Genomic DNA, 15,744 nt, shown 5'->3' on the forward strand with positions numbered 1-15,744 from the left:
TTCATCCTCCCCCGCCCAGTGTATCACATGACTGCATCTTCCCAAAGTGGGTTTTGGCTTCACCCTTATTGCGAGTAATAAAAAGTGATGGCTTCTTTGAAAGAGGGAATCCTGCATTTGTAGCATCAATCCTACTGAGAACAAGAGAAAATGGCAGCCATTTTGAAAGAAGTCAGTTGCTTATGAAGAAAATCTAATTTGTGAAGACTAGCAATCAAAGATGACTATTGATCCTTAAAAACAAACAAGTCTCAACTTCAAATATAGCCAATGCATGGTATTTTGCTGAGTTTTATATAAGAAAGTTTTTTACTTGTAAATTCCCAGAAAATTCATTTTGTACTCTAAGAGCTATAATTTTGGAGAGGGAGGGTACTTTACATATGAAGACTACAAAGTGGTTGAATCTTATCTTAGGGGCTAATTGCATTTTACCTCTAACTATTGAACTGTAACCAGTGCTCCCATGAAAACTTGCTTTCCCACTTGTAAGCTTTAAATTAGACTGTTTCCTTACTAACCACTTTCTTCCATGCATAGTTGCTATAGGATTGCTACTAGGTTGCCCTGCTGAAACAAGGATCTAAGGAGTTCAGGTTTTGTACTTAAGCTTCAACAATCTCCTGCCTTAATGTAGCAGTTTTCAGATGAGCTTTGTTTTAAGAAATCCAGCAAGGTTTCTTCTTCTTTGGTTCCCAGCACTTACTAAAATGCTCTAAATCATGTGTCCAATGTGCTGAATAGTGTTGATGCTGCATATACCTACAGCATTTCTGTTAAAATAATTGTAAGTGCATCATAAACCTTCCTGTGGCTCTTGATTAGATTATATTGTGAAAGTTAGATTGTCTTCCTGCCCGAGCAATTTCTGAAACAGATGTTATCTGGAGTAAAGTCTGTTTTTTGATTTTTGTTTTTATTATCCTTGATTCATTTTTAGTCACAGTAACCGATCAAATTAGTATTCTATTATATTCACTACTGTTAAAGGTCAACGGAAATATGTATTGATGCAACACAAAATATGGATGGTTATTTAAGGAGGAATATTTCCACTGACATTTTTCTATGTGAAAGGCTTACCAGCCTAATTTTAGATTTCATTTTATATTGCATTTACTGTTATTGATGGTTCTTAAAAGTTGAGTACCTCAAACAGTTAATTAGAGTAAACAGCAAGGAAAAAATCTGGCAAGCTTTTGAACAGTGGCTCTCAAACTTTTTAACTGATGACCCCCTTTTACATTGCAAGCCTCTGAGTGTGATACCCCACCCCTTATAAATTAAAAACACTTTAATATATTAAACACCATTATAAATGCTGGAGCAAAGCAGGGTTTGGGATGGAGGCTGACAGCTCACAACCCCCCCCCTCCCCCCCCGTAATAGCCTCATGACCCCCTGACGGGTTCCGACCCCCAGTTTGAGAACCTCTGCTTTTGAATAACTTAAATGATTTGATTTAGAACTAATTGTGTAGTCAATTATGAGATGTTACCATCCAGCGTCGATAACTTTCTAAATGAAAATGTTTTTATCTTCTGGAACAGAGCTGAAGTGTGTGCATACATGCCAAAAGATGGCGAATTTTAAAACTCTCACTTGGGAGTTGGAGCTTTTTTATGGGATATACTGAATAGTAAAGAGCAACAGTTGCTCCTTGGCGTTTTAACTGTTCATAATAAATATTTAAAGTGAATAAGAATGTGAATGTTTGTTTGTTTTTTGCTACAGAGTTACTATACTGACTTTTTTACTAGGTAGAAGGTCTGACTAACAATGTTTTTACGTAGGTCATATCTTTCTACACAAAGGCATATAGATGGTATTTTGGATTATAGATGCGAAGAACTTTTCCATACTCAGTACTATGGAATAAGGCTTGAAAGGACTATATTAAACCTTTTTGGTTTTGCAAAATAATTCTGATTTATCTGTTCTTAAAAGGCTACTCTTCTCTTCAAAAGGGTTGTAGTTGTCCTCTCCTTTATATAGAACTGTGGGCTTTGCAATGTACATATTAACCTGCTTTCCCACTCCCCACCATGGGATTGGTCAGAGGACAGTCTAGAACTTGATGGGCTGTTTCTCCACGCACTATATTTTGTTCTGTCTTGAGTAACTCTAATTCTAGATCCTGCCCTTAGATGATTCGAGGACTAAAATTACAGTAAATGAAGTGAATGAAACAAGTTGTGCAATGTGAGCCTAGTGCTTGAATTGATGGACTTGAGGGCTAGATATGGCCGACTTGCTCTGCTAAAGAGAATTATGTTGGATACATATTTTGACTAGGTGGGGGAATAGACTGACAGAATGGAAGGAGTGTTCCTTTGTAAAATTTTTACAAAGTAAAGTTCATATAAAAACTAAGCTATAACTTAAGTAAAATATAACACAGGCTGATCCGTCTGCATTTCATTTTGAATCAGTTATGACTGAAGTTGTCTCAGCCAAGAGTCATTTAAATAAAGGCATGTATGTTTCAAGAGACTGTCTTTATTCTTATATCTCTTAGTACTTTCTAATTTTTCCTTTAAGGCTCAGTCTTTGATATTACCCACCTCTTTCATAGCACAAGGTTAGTTTTTCCTTACTCAGGCTTATAAATGAGAAATCACAGCAGGATTAAGGTTGTGGTGGGATTTTTTTGGTAAGCAAAGAAAGATGTCTTAGGTTTGGACACAATTTGTGGTCAGAGCACTCCCTCAGACGACAGGTGGTTGGGCCTATGCTCAGATGACAAGCCTTGGAACTACATTGTTGGTGAAGCGGGACACAGGCCATCTGTGAAATGTGACCGTGATGAAGAGTGAAGGAGTGAGTGATTCAGTGGGAAGTAAGTCTTCTCATTTTGTTCTTGTACAGTGATTAATTTGACTCCTTTTAAGGAACAAATTAGGAGAGGAAATTGCATCTGAGCATGTGATTCCATCTTTGAACTGTAAAGTAAAAGGCTCCAAAGCATTTGAGTTGGTTATCAGGAAGAAAAAATCAGAACAAATGTGGACTGTGGAATAACCCTCTCCCTCTCCTCCTACAATGTTGAGTGCAGCGAATAAACACAAAGATAAGATTACCCATTGTTGTGCCATAGCATTTTACAAAATAAAGTAAACAAAATGATTGAAAGATCAACCGCTGCTTGAAACTGACTAAACTCTCTTGGAATTATCCACCAGTTTTGGGTTATGAATCCAATTTTGGCCTTTCAGATACAACAAAAATTGATCCAAAGTTCGTTGACTTCAATGGGAGTGTTTCCACTGACTAATTGGCTAAGCTAAGAGTGCGTCATTTCTAATCAGAAGTACAGGTCTGTCGCATCTCACGCGCATTTAACATGCGCAATTTCAGCTTTATGTGGTTGGCAAAAACAAAACAGAAAATCCCCCAAAAGAGAGAAATAACAATGCTAATACTGTACCTGTAGTGTGGGCGATTCCACCCGCCATTCAACTCAATGTAATTTTGACTACTTGGTTTTCTCTTTATGTGCTAACTGCAGAACATAACCCCCGTGTAAGATGAGACTTGCCTGTATAATATTTGAAAATGTATTCTGGGTATACATAGCAATTAATGAATATGCCTATGTCCATTTATTTCAAGTGCTGCCTGGTTCGAAGCCTGAAAGATTGACCTTTTAGGTCAGTTTTCAAATGAATGCTATAGCTTCATAAAGAGGAAATATCTTTAATGGTAGTACTGAGTGATGATTTAATAAAGGTTTCTGCACCATATGTGGGCAGGAAGTGTGTGTGTGTGTGGGGGGGGGGAGGGGAGTCAAAGCAGCAGCAATACCATTTGAAGATATTTTCATTAGTAAGGAATTAAAATATATATAAAACTGACAGGAAAGGATTTATTGTCTTTAGAAATGACAGCATTAGTAGTTACTTTAAATTCTTGCTACAGACACAATAAGATATATTTTTAAAAATAGAACCTTAAATATTTGAGACCCGGTAAACACTGGGATCTCAATATTTGAAAGATTCCTTGAATTTAAAACCATATCTGTGTTCCATGGCGGAGTATAAAATTCTATGAAGTTTGAGTGAGATTTCTTTTCCAGTTGTCAAAATCATCACTGCTCTGGGCTTAATGAGAGGGTTTGTTCTGTGTACCTAGGGAAGGATTTTGCATTTCAGATTTTAGTCTAGTTCCTACTTTTTTTTTTAAATGGGAGGAAAGATTGTCTTGTGCTTATAGCACACGAGTGGGAACCAGAAGATGTGGACTCTGTTTCAAGTCCTGTCAGACTGGCTGTGTGACCATAGATGAGTCTCCATGCCTAAGTTTACTGTCTTGTGGTGTTTGAGGCTTAATTAATGTGATAAAGTGCTTTGAGATCATAGTGGAAGTTTCTATATTCAGTAAATGCAAAATAATTCATAGATGACCCTATATTTTACCCATAGATCCTCACTTCTTTTTCAGGTGAGAAGCGATGGTTGTCTGAGAAGTCTTCTCTAATGTACATTTGGGGTGTTGAGCTACAGACTGGCTTCTGTTTACCAGCAGAGGCAAATTTGCTGTGGATGACACTTACTTCTGATATGAATGTATTATATAGCTTGTGATTTCCAAGATAAATAAAAGCTGAAACATGACTGATGTTTTTTTTAAAAACAACAACAAAAAAATGAAACAGAAAATGACTTTAAGCATGTTTGGTTGCTGCTCTAGTACTACTTGCCAGGTTTTTATAATCTTTAAAACAAAACAACAAAAATCTCCCCTGGGATTATTTCATATGTATGATTAAGTTATTCTGTTCTTGACTTGAAAGCCTTTAGGGTGAAAGGTTAAAGATGTGGTATGTCTTTGTTGCCATACAATGCATTTCCTTAGCCTGAAACAAGGAGATGGGTACTGTGCTGTAGGCATTAACGACTAACCAGGAAATTGGAAGGATTAGTGTGCCTACATTTATTTCTAATAACCCACTTAACCCAGAGAGCATCTTGCATTCAAAATGGATGCAGCTGAAGTATAAATTCATTTGATTAAAAAAAAAATAGAATTACAGGTTTTCAGTTCATACGTCAACATCTGTTTGTTCTGTATTGAGGCACTGCATGTAAAAACTAAGTAGGTAACTGGGGTGGCTATGTGAGGGTTAACCCATTGATACTTAGCGGGGAGCCCATTGATAAGGTCTGAGAACAGCAGGAGGAGAGAAACTAATCCCATTGTCTTGTTTCTCTGCTAATGAGTTTCCAAAGCTCTGGGCTCCTCTTCTGCAGCAATCTGTCTATTTGAAGTAATAGTGAATAGTGGCTCTTATCAATTACGGGTGAAGTTCTTTCCTTGTCTTTGAATGAAAATTTGTCACTAGATCTGAAAGAATCTTTCTAATTTCTCCTTACTACAGAGTAGCTTGTGCTATTACACAGGGTAATAGTACTGTATCTGGTGCTGAGGGGTGTAACAGGCAATTGTCTAAGATAGTGGGCACTGAGCATCAAGGAGACTATCAAATGGGGCTTTTACTTGGAGAACAAATATATATAATTTTTTTAAAATTCTGGATAGGTCACATGACAGTTACAGACTATAACTGCTCTGTTCTTCAAATGGGAGCAAGGGAATCTGTAATGCCCACCAGGTGCACGCTGTGCACCTTGCAGTGTGTCAGGGTATGTTCAGGGAGTTAAGTAGTATTACTGAATCCCATTATAACTCATTAGGCCTGGTTACTTGAGTTTCTCTCTCCATTTTTGCTCAGTAGTTAGTTGCTTGGCTCAATCAGGGTATTTCTGCATTGCAGGTGGGAGCAAGCCTCGCAGCGCAAGCAGACAGACATGCACTAGCAGGGCTTGAGCTAGTGTGCTAAAAGTAGCAGTGTTGATGTGACTCCAGTAGCAGCTTGGGCTCTCAAGCTCACTGACCCAACCTGCTGGGCCTGAGCTTTGGTGGCTAAACCTGGGCCAGAGTCTCAACATCCACACTACTATTTTTAGCACACTAGTGTGAGCCCTGCTAGAGTCTAACTGGGCAGGGGGTTGCTCCCATCTACATAGTAGACTTACCCTCAGTTCTCTGATATCTCCATGTTCAGTAAAGGCTGAACTGGGGTCAAGACTCCTGGAGGTGCACCAGAGTTCTTTGTTTAGTGCATGCTGGAAGTCATTTTTATTTTAGCTAGATTACTTCTGACTACTTTATCTAGGGGGAGGAGGGAAGGTTTTTTTGTTTGGATTACATCCCTGATTCTTTTTTTCTGATCTTGGTTCCAGTGGGAGATTGACCACTTGTGTTGATGGGTGGCTCTGCTGGATTAGTTTGAAATTGTCTGTGTATTTAGACTGGTTGGCTCTTCTCTAGATTTTTAATCAGAGGTAGTATAGTTTTGTGCTGCATGTAGATGCTTTGCAAACAAGCATCTTACAGACTTCATTGCTGGAAGCTTTGAACGTATCCCTGAATAAGATACTTTTTTCCCTCCTCTTATTGTATGCCCAGGTAGTATGCCAGTCTCAGTTGCCCACCATGAATAATACAAATAAATATTCCCTGCCTCATGTTAAACTGCCTTCTTGTCTTTTTGAGGACACTGCCATTCTGTAATGCCTCTTTTTCAAGCTATTAATAGGACTTAGTTTCTCAGGATGCTTGAGCCATCTCCTATCACGCAGTAAATTAAAAAAACAAAACAAAAACTTCTAGGCCTAATGACAATCCATTTTTATGTGGGCCTTTGTCCAAGAGTGTCCTCTGGTTCTGGCTATTCAGACTTCCCTTTACAAGCATATGTTCTTGTTCACTGGTGTGGAACGGTTGAATGGTAGCTGCTGTTTGGCGTGTGCTGGGTCAGAAGTGCCCCAGATGTCAGGGTGGAGTTGGGAGAGATGATTGGAGCATCAGTGCTGAACTCAATGAATAGTGGTTAAATTGAATTTGCCAGGATATAAAGGTGCAGGAGCTCCCAAGGCAGACTTAGAGAATTATAGTATGCTCAGTGCAGAACTAACAGGGCCCCTTTTAACCTTTTTAGTTCACTGGATTCTGTGGATGTCTTTCACAAGAAATAAGTGACAGTATGTTATGTAAGCATGTTCTTTCTATAAGTGTTGATGGAAAAATGTATTATGATTTTTCTTTAGTCATATGTTCCAGCTGATTTCCCGGTGTAAGTAGATGTCTTTTGAAACGAATTGTACCCATGTCATACTGTATCTGTATACAAAAGGGGGTCTGTTCTCACTGGTGCACTTAATCCTCTTTCCCACTTGTGGGAGCTAGGCAAGTATCCAGAGCATATAACCCTCCTGAACTGCCTTTCCGCTGTTGCTATATCAGTCAAGTTATAATATACAAGAATTGAACTTTTTAGTCTTTGTTTCTCTAAAAACATGTTTAAAAACAGCATTTCTATATGTATTCAACCATCTTTCTGTCTTCCTTATAGGTAATTCAGCTACAGTGAGATGAATTATGGAAAGATTTGTTTAACACTTGATGTTACAATCACTTCAGTATTATAAAATTTAAGCTTTTAAAAAAAACCCCAAGCTTGAAAACTGAGTTAGAAAAAACATCTTTTTAAACTTGTCTGTATTTGATAAAGAAGTCACTGAGGAAAAACATAGATCACTATGCTATTTTTTTAAATAAAGTCACGGTTCCGAATAGAACTGCACTTATAACAGATTTTTCTCTATTTGGAGCAGGAGTGTGTGCTAAATTGACTATGAGTTTCTTTCCCCAAGTTTTTTAAAGTAGCAGTTTAAAAAGTAGATTAAATTAGCGTGGAGGGAAAATGATTAACAGGTACAGCTGGAAAAATTTCTTTAAAACATGATGCTTTTACTTCTTTGAATGATTTCAAGTGTTTTGTCATCCAAAGACTGTTTTAGAATTGGGTCACCATATCTAAAACAAAAGCTAATGACAGAGATGGCATCCTACAAATGTGAGATAATAGCAGAAGACAGATGTGGATGGAATGAGCCACAAAGACAAAGTGCTTTTGGAATTGCACACGGCAGGAGCTAATACCATTTGTAAACATGGTGGAAAGTAGGCAGAGAGGTAGGTGGTGACAACAATTGGATTTCCCTTGACACTTCTCCTTGTCTATCACACAGTCCCCATACCAGGGTAGCTGAACACTTAATGCAAGCTTCTCTCTTTAACAATAGAAGCCTGAAAGACTTGTTGGGAAGACCAACAATAAAGTAGGAAGGGTTCCGGTGATATTGGAAAGCTGTAGAAGAGTGTGTATGAGAGACTTGCCTCAGGGAGTCCATTTAACAGATAATGATGTCACTGATTTGCAATAAACTAGTTAGGTGGCTATGTTGATTCTGGGAACGTTTTAGCACCATTTAGATTTTGGTTGCAGAATATTGAATTTTTATCCCAAATTAAGTGTTTTTCAGTGGAGCATGGCTTTTAGCACGTTCTGACTGACTTGGTTGAAACTTTGTAAAGTACTAGAATTTTTGAAAAAGCAAACAATAGTAACATCTAAAGGCTACTGTGAAAGAACTAGGTCTTGCTAGATGTTATAGTGGAGATTAAATTGTGTCCTATCTTATTGTAAGCTTTTCATTGTGGCATACATGCCTTGTTCTATTAAAAGAACAATTATCCAGGGAAATAAAAGTAATGGTTTTGGATAGGAGATTAAAAGATGGATTATGGAAATTTGTATGAGAAATCCTTACGATTTCTCACATGATTTAAACAAGTTTTAGCAGCACTGCTCTTAATCTTTTTTTGACATGTTGCTTGAGGACACTAGTGTTTAAGTTTCAGGGCATGATGAGTTAGGAGGAGGCTAAAATGAGATCTAGAAAAAATAGCCTGCATTACATTTAGTCATTTATGGAGAAAATTCACAGAGAAAACATTTTTGTAATCATGTAGAGTTCTGCTCTTCAGAACTGCCTTTCTTCTCTTCCCTCCCCCCCATTAATATGTTTATTGACCAAGAGTGGAGATAAACAATAACTTGAACTTGTAAATTATTCTCTATCTGCTTCTCAGCATGTGGCAATTTAATCAAAGAAGAAATTTCATGGGGAGAAGTATCTCACTCCTTATCTTTCTGGAAAATAATTGAGGAGACGGGTTGCATAATCCCTGATGATGTGTACTCTTGTGGGACTACAGACATGCATGCTTTAACAGGTCTGTGTTCAGATACATAACAGCAGTTCTAACAAAATGTGTAGTTCTGCTATGTACCAGACACAATAAGCTCAGATTGTGTAACAGCACGTTCCCAGTGGCTGTCACTGGACTACGACTATGGAGACAGATTAAATTGTTACATACTCAAATCAGCAGAGGAAATGTTGTGGCCCCCTCAGTTATCTTGCAAATTTGCACGGATGCATATTATATATATAAAATATTCCCAATAAATAGTATTTCACTGTGTTTAATATGAAGAACGGCTGTCTAAATGGAAAACTGATATGTAGCCTAAATATATGGTGTAATATGTCCTCTAAGCATCACTATTTGATACTTGATGTGATTCAGCAGCTGGATCTTCATGTATAAGTTGAGTTACAGTAGCATTGTCTATCTGGATTCTAGAAGGTGTAATGCTTCTGCAACTATTACCTACATCTGGTTTAATGTTGTACATGCAAAATCATTTAAACTGTTAAAAGCGGAGGTGGATTGCTCAGCCTTTTCATGGTGGAAGTAAGAAAGATGTATCCGTTTTACAAGACAAGAAAACAAAACATTCAGCGCTGATACTTATTTTTTCCCTTTGTAGGATTTTGTCGAGAGTCTTCCACAGAACATGATCCACCTCCTAGTAAGTATTAGATGTAAATGTTTTTGTTCCCTTCCAGAAAAGGATTAGTGCAGGAGCAGTGCTCTAGTGGGTATCGATGGGATGCAGATTATATTACAAGTCTTATACTTCATGAAATGTCTAACTCTCCTTTAGCAGTAGGTGCCTTTTGCTTGATTTATTTTGGGATCAGGAGAGGAAGGTCTTCCAGAGCTCCTTGCATGGCTAATGGCTTCCCTCCCCCTGGTTGATGTCTCCTACCAGAGCTTCAGTGCCATTCCATACAGTGTCTTTAGGGTGCTGCTGAATCAGTGGGGCATTTGGTCCCACAGAGGTGGAGTTGCTAGGTCCATTAATGCCCCTGAGGGCTGCATATGCTCTTGATTATGCTTGCTAGTCTTGCTTTCATGTCATAGAATCCTAGAACTGTAGGCCTGGAAGGGACCTCAGTCTTCTAGTCTAGTCCCCTGCCCTCAAGACAGGTGGGAATGCTGGGCTTGCTTGTGATCTGAACTACTTGTATGTTCTACGTGGCATCATGTCAGGGGTAGGCAACCTATGGCACACGTGCCGAAGGAGGCATGTGAGATGATTCAGTGGCACTCATGCTGCCCGGGTCCTGGCCACCAGCCCAGGGGGCTCTGCATTTGAATTTAATTTTAAATGAAGCTTCTTAAACATTTTAAAAACCTGATTGTCATGGTACAATTCCCCACTCTGAACCTTAGTGTTCAAAAGATGGGGTACTAACATGAATTCCTCTAAGCTCAATTATCAGCTTAGTACTTGTAGCGCTGCCACCGACCAGGAATTCCAGTGCCTGGTATACTCTGGTCCCCCTCAAAACCTTGCCCGGGGACCCCCAAGATCCAGAGGGTCTGGATCTTAACACAAGGAAAGTAAACCCTTTCCCTCACCGTTGCCTCTCCCAGGCTTCCCCTCCCTGGGTTACCCTGGAAGATCACTGTGATTCAAACTCCTTGAATCTTAAAACAGAGAGGAAAATCCACTTTCCCCCCTCCTTCTCTCTCCCTCTCCCAGACTCTTTCTGAGAGGGAAAGTGATCCTAACACAGAGAGAAAATTAACCTCTCTCTCCCCCTTCCCTCCTTTCTCCCCACCAATTCCCTGGTGAATCCAGACCCAGTCCCCTGGGGTCTCACCAGAATAAAAAACAATCAGGTTCTTAAACAAGAAAAACTGTAAATTTTAAAATGGAATAGGTACAGGGTCTTTCAGCTATAGACACTGGGGGTATGTCTACACCTACAATTTTGCAGCGCTGCTTGTTACAGCTGTGTTAGTACAGCTGTATAGGGCCAGCGCTGCAGAGTGGCCACACTTACAGCAACCAGCGCTGCAAGTGGTGTTAAATGTGGCCACACTGCAGCGCTGTTGGGAGTGGTGCATTGTGGGCGGCTATCCCACAGAGCACCTCGTCCCATTTTGGCGCTGTGGCTTGTGGGAAGGGGAAGGAAGTGTGATTGTCTTTCCGCTTCCTGTTCCAACGCCCCGTGGTACTTTGGTACACATTCCGAGCAGTGTGGCAGCATTGTGATTGTACAGTGCTTTTTCTGCGATTTTTTTTTTTATAAATGGATCCTGAGCAGCTGACGACCTTATTGATGAATGTTGCCAGCACATCGCGCTTGGCAGTGGAGCTATTCCTTCAGTTGCAGAATGAGAGTGAGGAGTCAGACGATGATATTGAATCGCCTCACTGTGAAGACAGTAAATTGCTCGTAGCAGTAACAGACGTGCTCAGCTCCGTGGACCGCCGCGTTTGGGCTCGGGAAACCAGCTCTGTGGTGGGATCAAATCGTCCTGCAATCCTGGGATGACGAGCAGTGGCTGCAGAACTTTCGGATGAGAAAAGCCACTTTCATGGCACTGTGTGCTGAGCTCGCCCCTACCCTGCGGCGCAGGGACACGAGATTTAGAGCTGCCCTGCCTGTGGAGAAGCGGGTGGCTATTGCAATGTGGAAGCTGGCAACTCCAGACTGCTTCAGATCGGTGGCGAACCAGTTTGGAGTGGGAAAGTCTACCGTTGGAATGGTGCTGATGCACATTTGCAGGGCCATTAATCGCACCCTGCTAAGAAGAACCGTGACTCTTGGGAAAGTGCAGGACATTGTAGATGGCTTTGCAGAAATGGGGTTCCCTAACTGTGGAGGGGCAATAGATGGGACGCATATTCCTATTCTGTCACCACCCCACCTGGCATCAGAGTACGTTAATCGCAAGGGGTATTTCTCTGTGGTTCTGCAAGCGCTTGTGGATCACCGTGGGCGTTTCACTGACATTTACTCAGGATGGCCTGGAAAGGTGCACGATGCATGCATACTTCGGAACAGTGCCCTGTTCAGGAGGCTGGGGGCCGGGACTTTTTTCCCAGACCGCAAGATCACAGTAGGGGACGTCGAAATGCCCACTGTGATCCTTGGAGACCCCGCTTACCCCTTAATGCCATGGCTCATGAAACCATATACAGGGAAGCTTGACAGGAGCAAGGACGGGTTCAACTACAGGCTGAGCCGGTGCAGAATGACTGTGGAGTGTGCTTTTGGCCGTTTGAAAGCTCGCTGGCGCTGTCTTTATGGGAAGCTAGATTTGGTGGAAAGCAGCAGCATCACCGCTGTTATATCCGCGTGCTGCACCCTCCATAATATTTGTGAAGGGAAGGGTGAAAGATTCAGTGAGGAATGGACCTCCGAGGTTCGACGCCTGGAGGATGAGTTTGCTCAGCCAGAGAGCAGGGCTAATAGGGAGGCCCAGGAAAGGGCTTCAAGGATTAGGGATGCTTTAAGGGAGCAATTTGATGCTGAGAGCCAACAGTAATGTTTGATGCATTTGATGTGCTTTGCTTTACCTTGCTGTGTAATATTTACCACTTCCAGCAACAATAAAACGTAGTGAAAGAAATAGAAAAAAAAAACTTTATTCAACATACAGTACATAACAGGCAAGGGGGTAGGGGCGGTGGACTGTACATTTACAGGTTTTAATATGTCCTATTTTGATCAATATTCACTGTCTGCTGCACTTCAGGATTACTATGCTGCAGAATAATGGTGGTGGAGTGAACAGGGTAAGAATTATAGTTATCAGGGCTGGTAGGTGATCTTATAGGTGTTGGCGGCAGCTGGGGATAATACGGAACTGGCTGCTGGAGAAAGTTGTTTTGTGGAAATACTGGGGAATAAGGAAGAGGGCTGTGGGTTACCACGGTACATATTTGTCTGCATGGCTACAAGAGACTCGAAAGACTCAGTTTGGCGAGCCAGGAGGCTTATCATCTGCTTTGCTTTGTGGTTTTTTTGGCAGACAATTCCTTTCTCCGGCTTTCTGTTTGCCTCCATTCATGTACACTCTTTCTCCATTCATGTACAGTCTTTCTCCACTCATGTACACTGCTTCTCCATTCCTCTGTCTTCCTACTTTCTCTGTTGTAGTGGCTCATTACAGACTTGATCAATTCCTCTTTTGATTTCCTAGGATTCCGTCTCAAGTTCTGCAACCTACGTGAGGCCGGTGATACGGCTGCAGTAGTCAAGGTCCCTAGAAAACAGAGAGATATTACCATGTAATACACAGAGGCATCATTGTTTATTATCACAGTTTGAAGGACTTTTTAGACTTTTGGTAGCATCCTTCTCACATACCTCACATAACACAGGGAGGGCAGGCAAGCTAAGTCATGGCGAGCAATGGGGTGAGTGGTTTTGCCCCGATTTCCCCTTGGGAGTGGGAATTGACCGGGGGGGAACGCGGGGCTGGATGCCTGTTTGGAGGGTGGGTGGGGAACACCAGAGCACACTGCGGGGCAGGATACCTGCTTGGAGGGGGGGTCGGGGAACACCGGAGCACACCGCGTGGCGGCCTACGTGCTGGGAGGGGGGGTGGGAAACACAGGAGCACACCGCGGGGCTGGATGCCTGCTTGGAGTAGGGGACGGGGAACACCTGAGCACACTGCGGGGCTGGATGCCTGCTTGGAGGGTGGGTCGGGGAACACCGGAGCACACCGTGTGGCTGCCTACGTGCTGGGAAGTGTGGGGTAAAAACAGAGCGCCCTGCACTCAATTATCCCTAAACTCTCAACAGGGTTTCCTACTGCCAGACATATCATTGCTGCGTGTTACCTGGGAAGAGAGGGAGGGTCTTCTACAGGAATGTGGATACCGCCCTGGCCCTATGCAGCTTGCCTGTGTGCAGCCATGGTCCCCCCACCCCTCGCTGCACAGTGGATCGGACGAGTTAGCCTGACCCTGACAGGGACCACGGTGGCGCTCTCGATCAATTTGAGAAAGCAAATTGCAAACGCTCTTGCAGCAACATTTCAAGAGATTACCGAGGCAGATTACAGAGACGTTATAGATCAAATCAATGGGCTATTCCACGTTTAGGCATGCATGCAGGCAGCCATAACCAAAATCCTCCTCTCCCAAAACATTGAAATCTACTTACCACGAGCACGAGCCTCAGCTTCCTCCTCAACATCAGCTTCCAGCTGCTGCGACTGGCTAGCCTCCTCCAGGCTTGAGAAGAGCTCCTGGCTGCATGTGTCCTGGGACTCCGGGGTGTCTCCCTCCACGCCAATAGCCTCACTGTCTTCGTCCTCTACAACATCCCCCACTTCTCCCTGCTCTGAACTCTCCATTGTGCTCCTAGGATTTGCAGTGGGGTCACACCCAAGTATGGCATCCAGCTCCTTGTAAAACCGGCAGGTTGTGGGGGCAGCTCCTGAGCGGCGATTTCCCTCATGGGCTTTGCAGTACGCACTCCTCAGCTCTTTAATTTTTACCCTGCACTGCAAGGCGTCCCGTTCATGGCCCCTTCTCATCAAGGACTGCGATATCTGCCCATAGGTATCATAATTTCTCCTTCTGGAGCGCAGCTGTGTTTGCACAGCCTCCTCTCCCCAAACACTAATGAGGTGCTGCAGCTCTGCATTGGTCCATGCTGGGGCTCGTTTGGTGCGTGGAGGCATGGTCACTGAGTGATTGATAGATTGCACTCCACACCTGGCTGAGCAAACAGGAAGGGGATTTTTAAAATTCCCGGGGCATTTAAAGGAGGGGTCAGGTGAGCACAGGGCAGTGGAGTTTGCTTGATTACCAGAGAGGCTTCTTCAGGTATGCTGGGATACCTGCTTATGCCACGGAGGTCAACAAAAACGCTGGTGAGTGTCTACACCTGATGACCAGCGCTGGTGATCCAGCGCTGGATCTTCTACACCCGAGGCTCGACCGGGTGTACGGCCAGCGCTGCAAACAGGGAGTTGCAGCGCTGGTAGTGCCATGCAGGTGTGTACACATCCTAAGTTGCAGCGCTGTAACCCCCTCACCAGCGCTGCAACTCTGTAGTGTAGACAAGCCCTGGGAATACCCTCCCAGCCTAAGTATACAAGTACAAATTAAAATCCTTTCAGCAAAATACAAATTTGAACTCCTTCCAGCCAAACACACATTTTCAAATAAAGAAAACAAACATAAGCCTAACTCGCCTTACCACCTAGTACTTACAGGTTCTTATAGATTCAAAATAGTATCAGGGAGACTGGAGAGAAACCTGGTTGCATGTCTGGTCACTCTCAGAACCCAGAGAGAACAACAAAAAAACACTAACAGCACACACAACTTCCCTCCCTCAAGATTTGAAAGTATCCTGTCCCCTGATTGGTCCTCTGGTCAGGTGACAGCCAGGCTCTCTGATTTTTGTTAACCCTTTACAGGCAAAAGAGATATGAAATACTTCTGTTCCATTAACTCTTTCTTACCTGTTTGACACTGATTTACTTTATATACAACAATAGTTTGGTTGTATATTATGGACTTGTAGAAAGAGCCCTTCTAAAAATTTTAAAATGTATGACTGGCATGCAAAACCTTAAATTAGAGTGAATAAATGAAGACTCGGCCTACCACTTCAGAAAGGTTGCCGACCCCTGCATCATGTTGTACTATTACTAGATTACCAA

At 42.3% G+C, this 15,744-nt stretch overlaps 1 protein-coding gene across 9 annotated transcripts in view; it reads left to right on the top strand.

The window, feature by feature from the left end:
* The window catches only part of NR6A1 (nuclear receptor subfamily 6 group A member 1), a 418,534-nt gene that overhangs the window by 23,166 nt on the left and 379,624 nt on the right, over nucleotides 1-15,744 (top strand). For 6 of the 9 annotated variants that reach the window (XR_007769973.1, XM_050926256.1, XM_050926257.1 and 3 more), the window contains exon 2: nucleotides 9,746-9,787. The exons of 2 other annotated variants lie outside the window; for them this stretch is intronic. Coding sequence is in view for 4 of the 7 variants with exons in the window: in XM_050926256.1 (XP_050782213.1) it covers nucleotides 9,746-9,787 (42 nt within the window). In the remaining 3 variants the exon portion in view is untranslated. Of the gene's footprint in view, nucleotides 1-7,855; nucleotides 8,041-9,745; nucleotides 9,788-15,744 lie in introns of all 9 variants that reach the window. One more of the 9 variants, XM_050926259.1, reaches the window with a different exon arrangement.

The sequence above is a fragment of the Gopherus flavomarginatus genome, chromosome 17 (assembly GCF_025201925.1).
Source record: "Gopherus flavomarginatus isolate rGopFla2 chromosome 17, rGopFla2.mat.asm, whole genome shotgun sequence".
In the NCBI taxonomy this organism is placed as follows: Eukaryota; Metazoa; Chordata; order Testudines; family Testudinidae; genus Gopherus; species Gopherus flavomarginatus.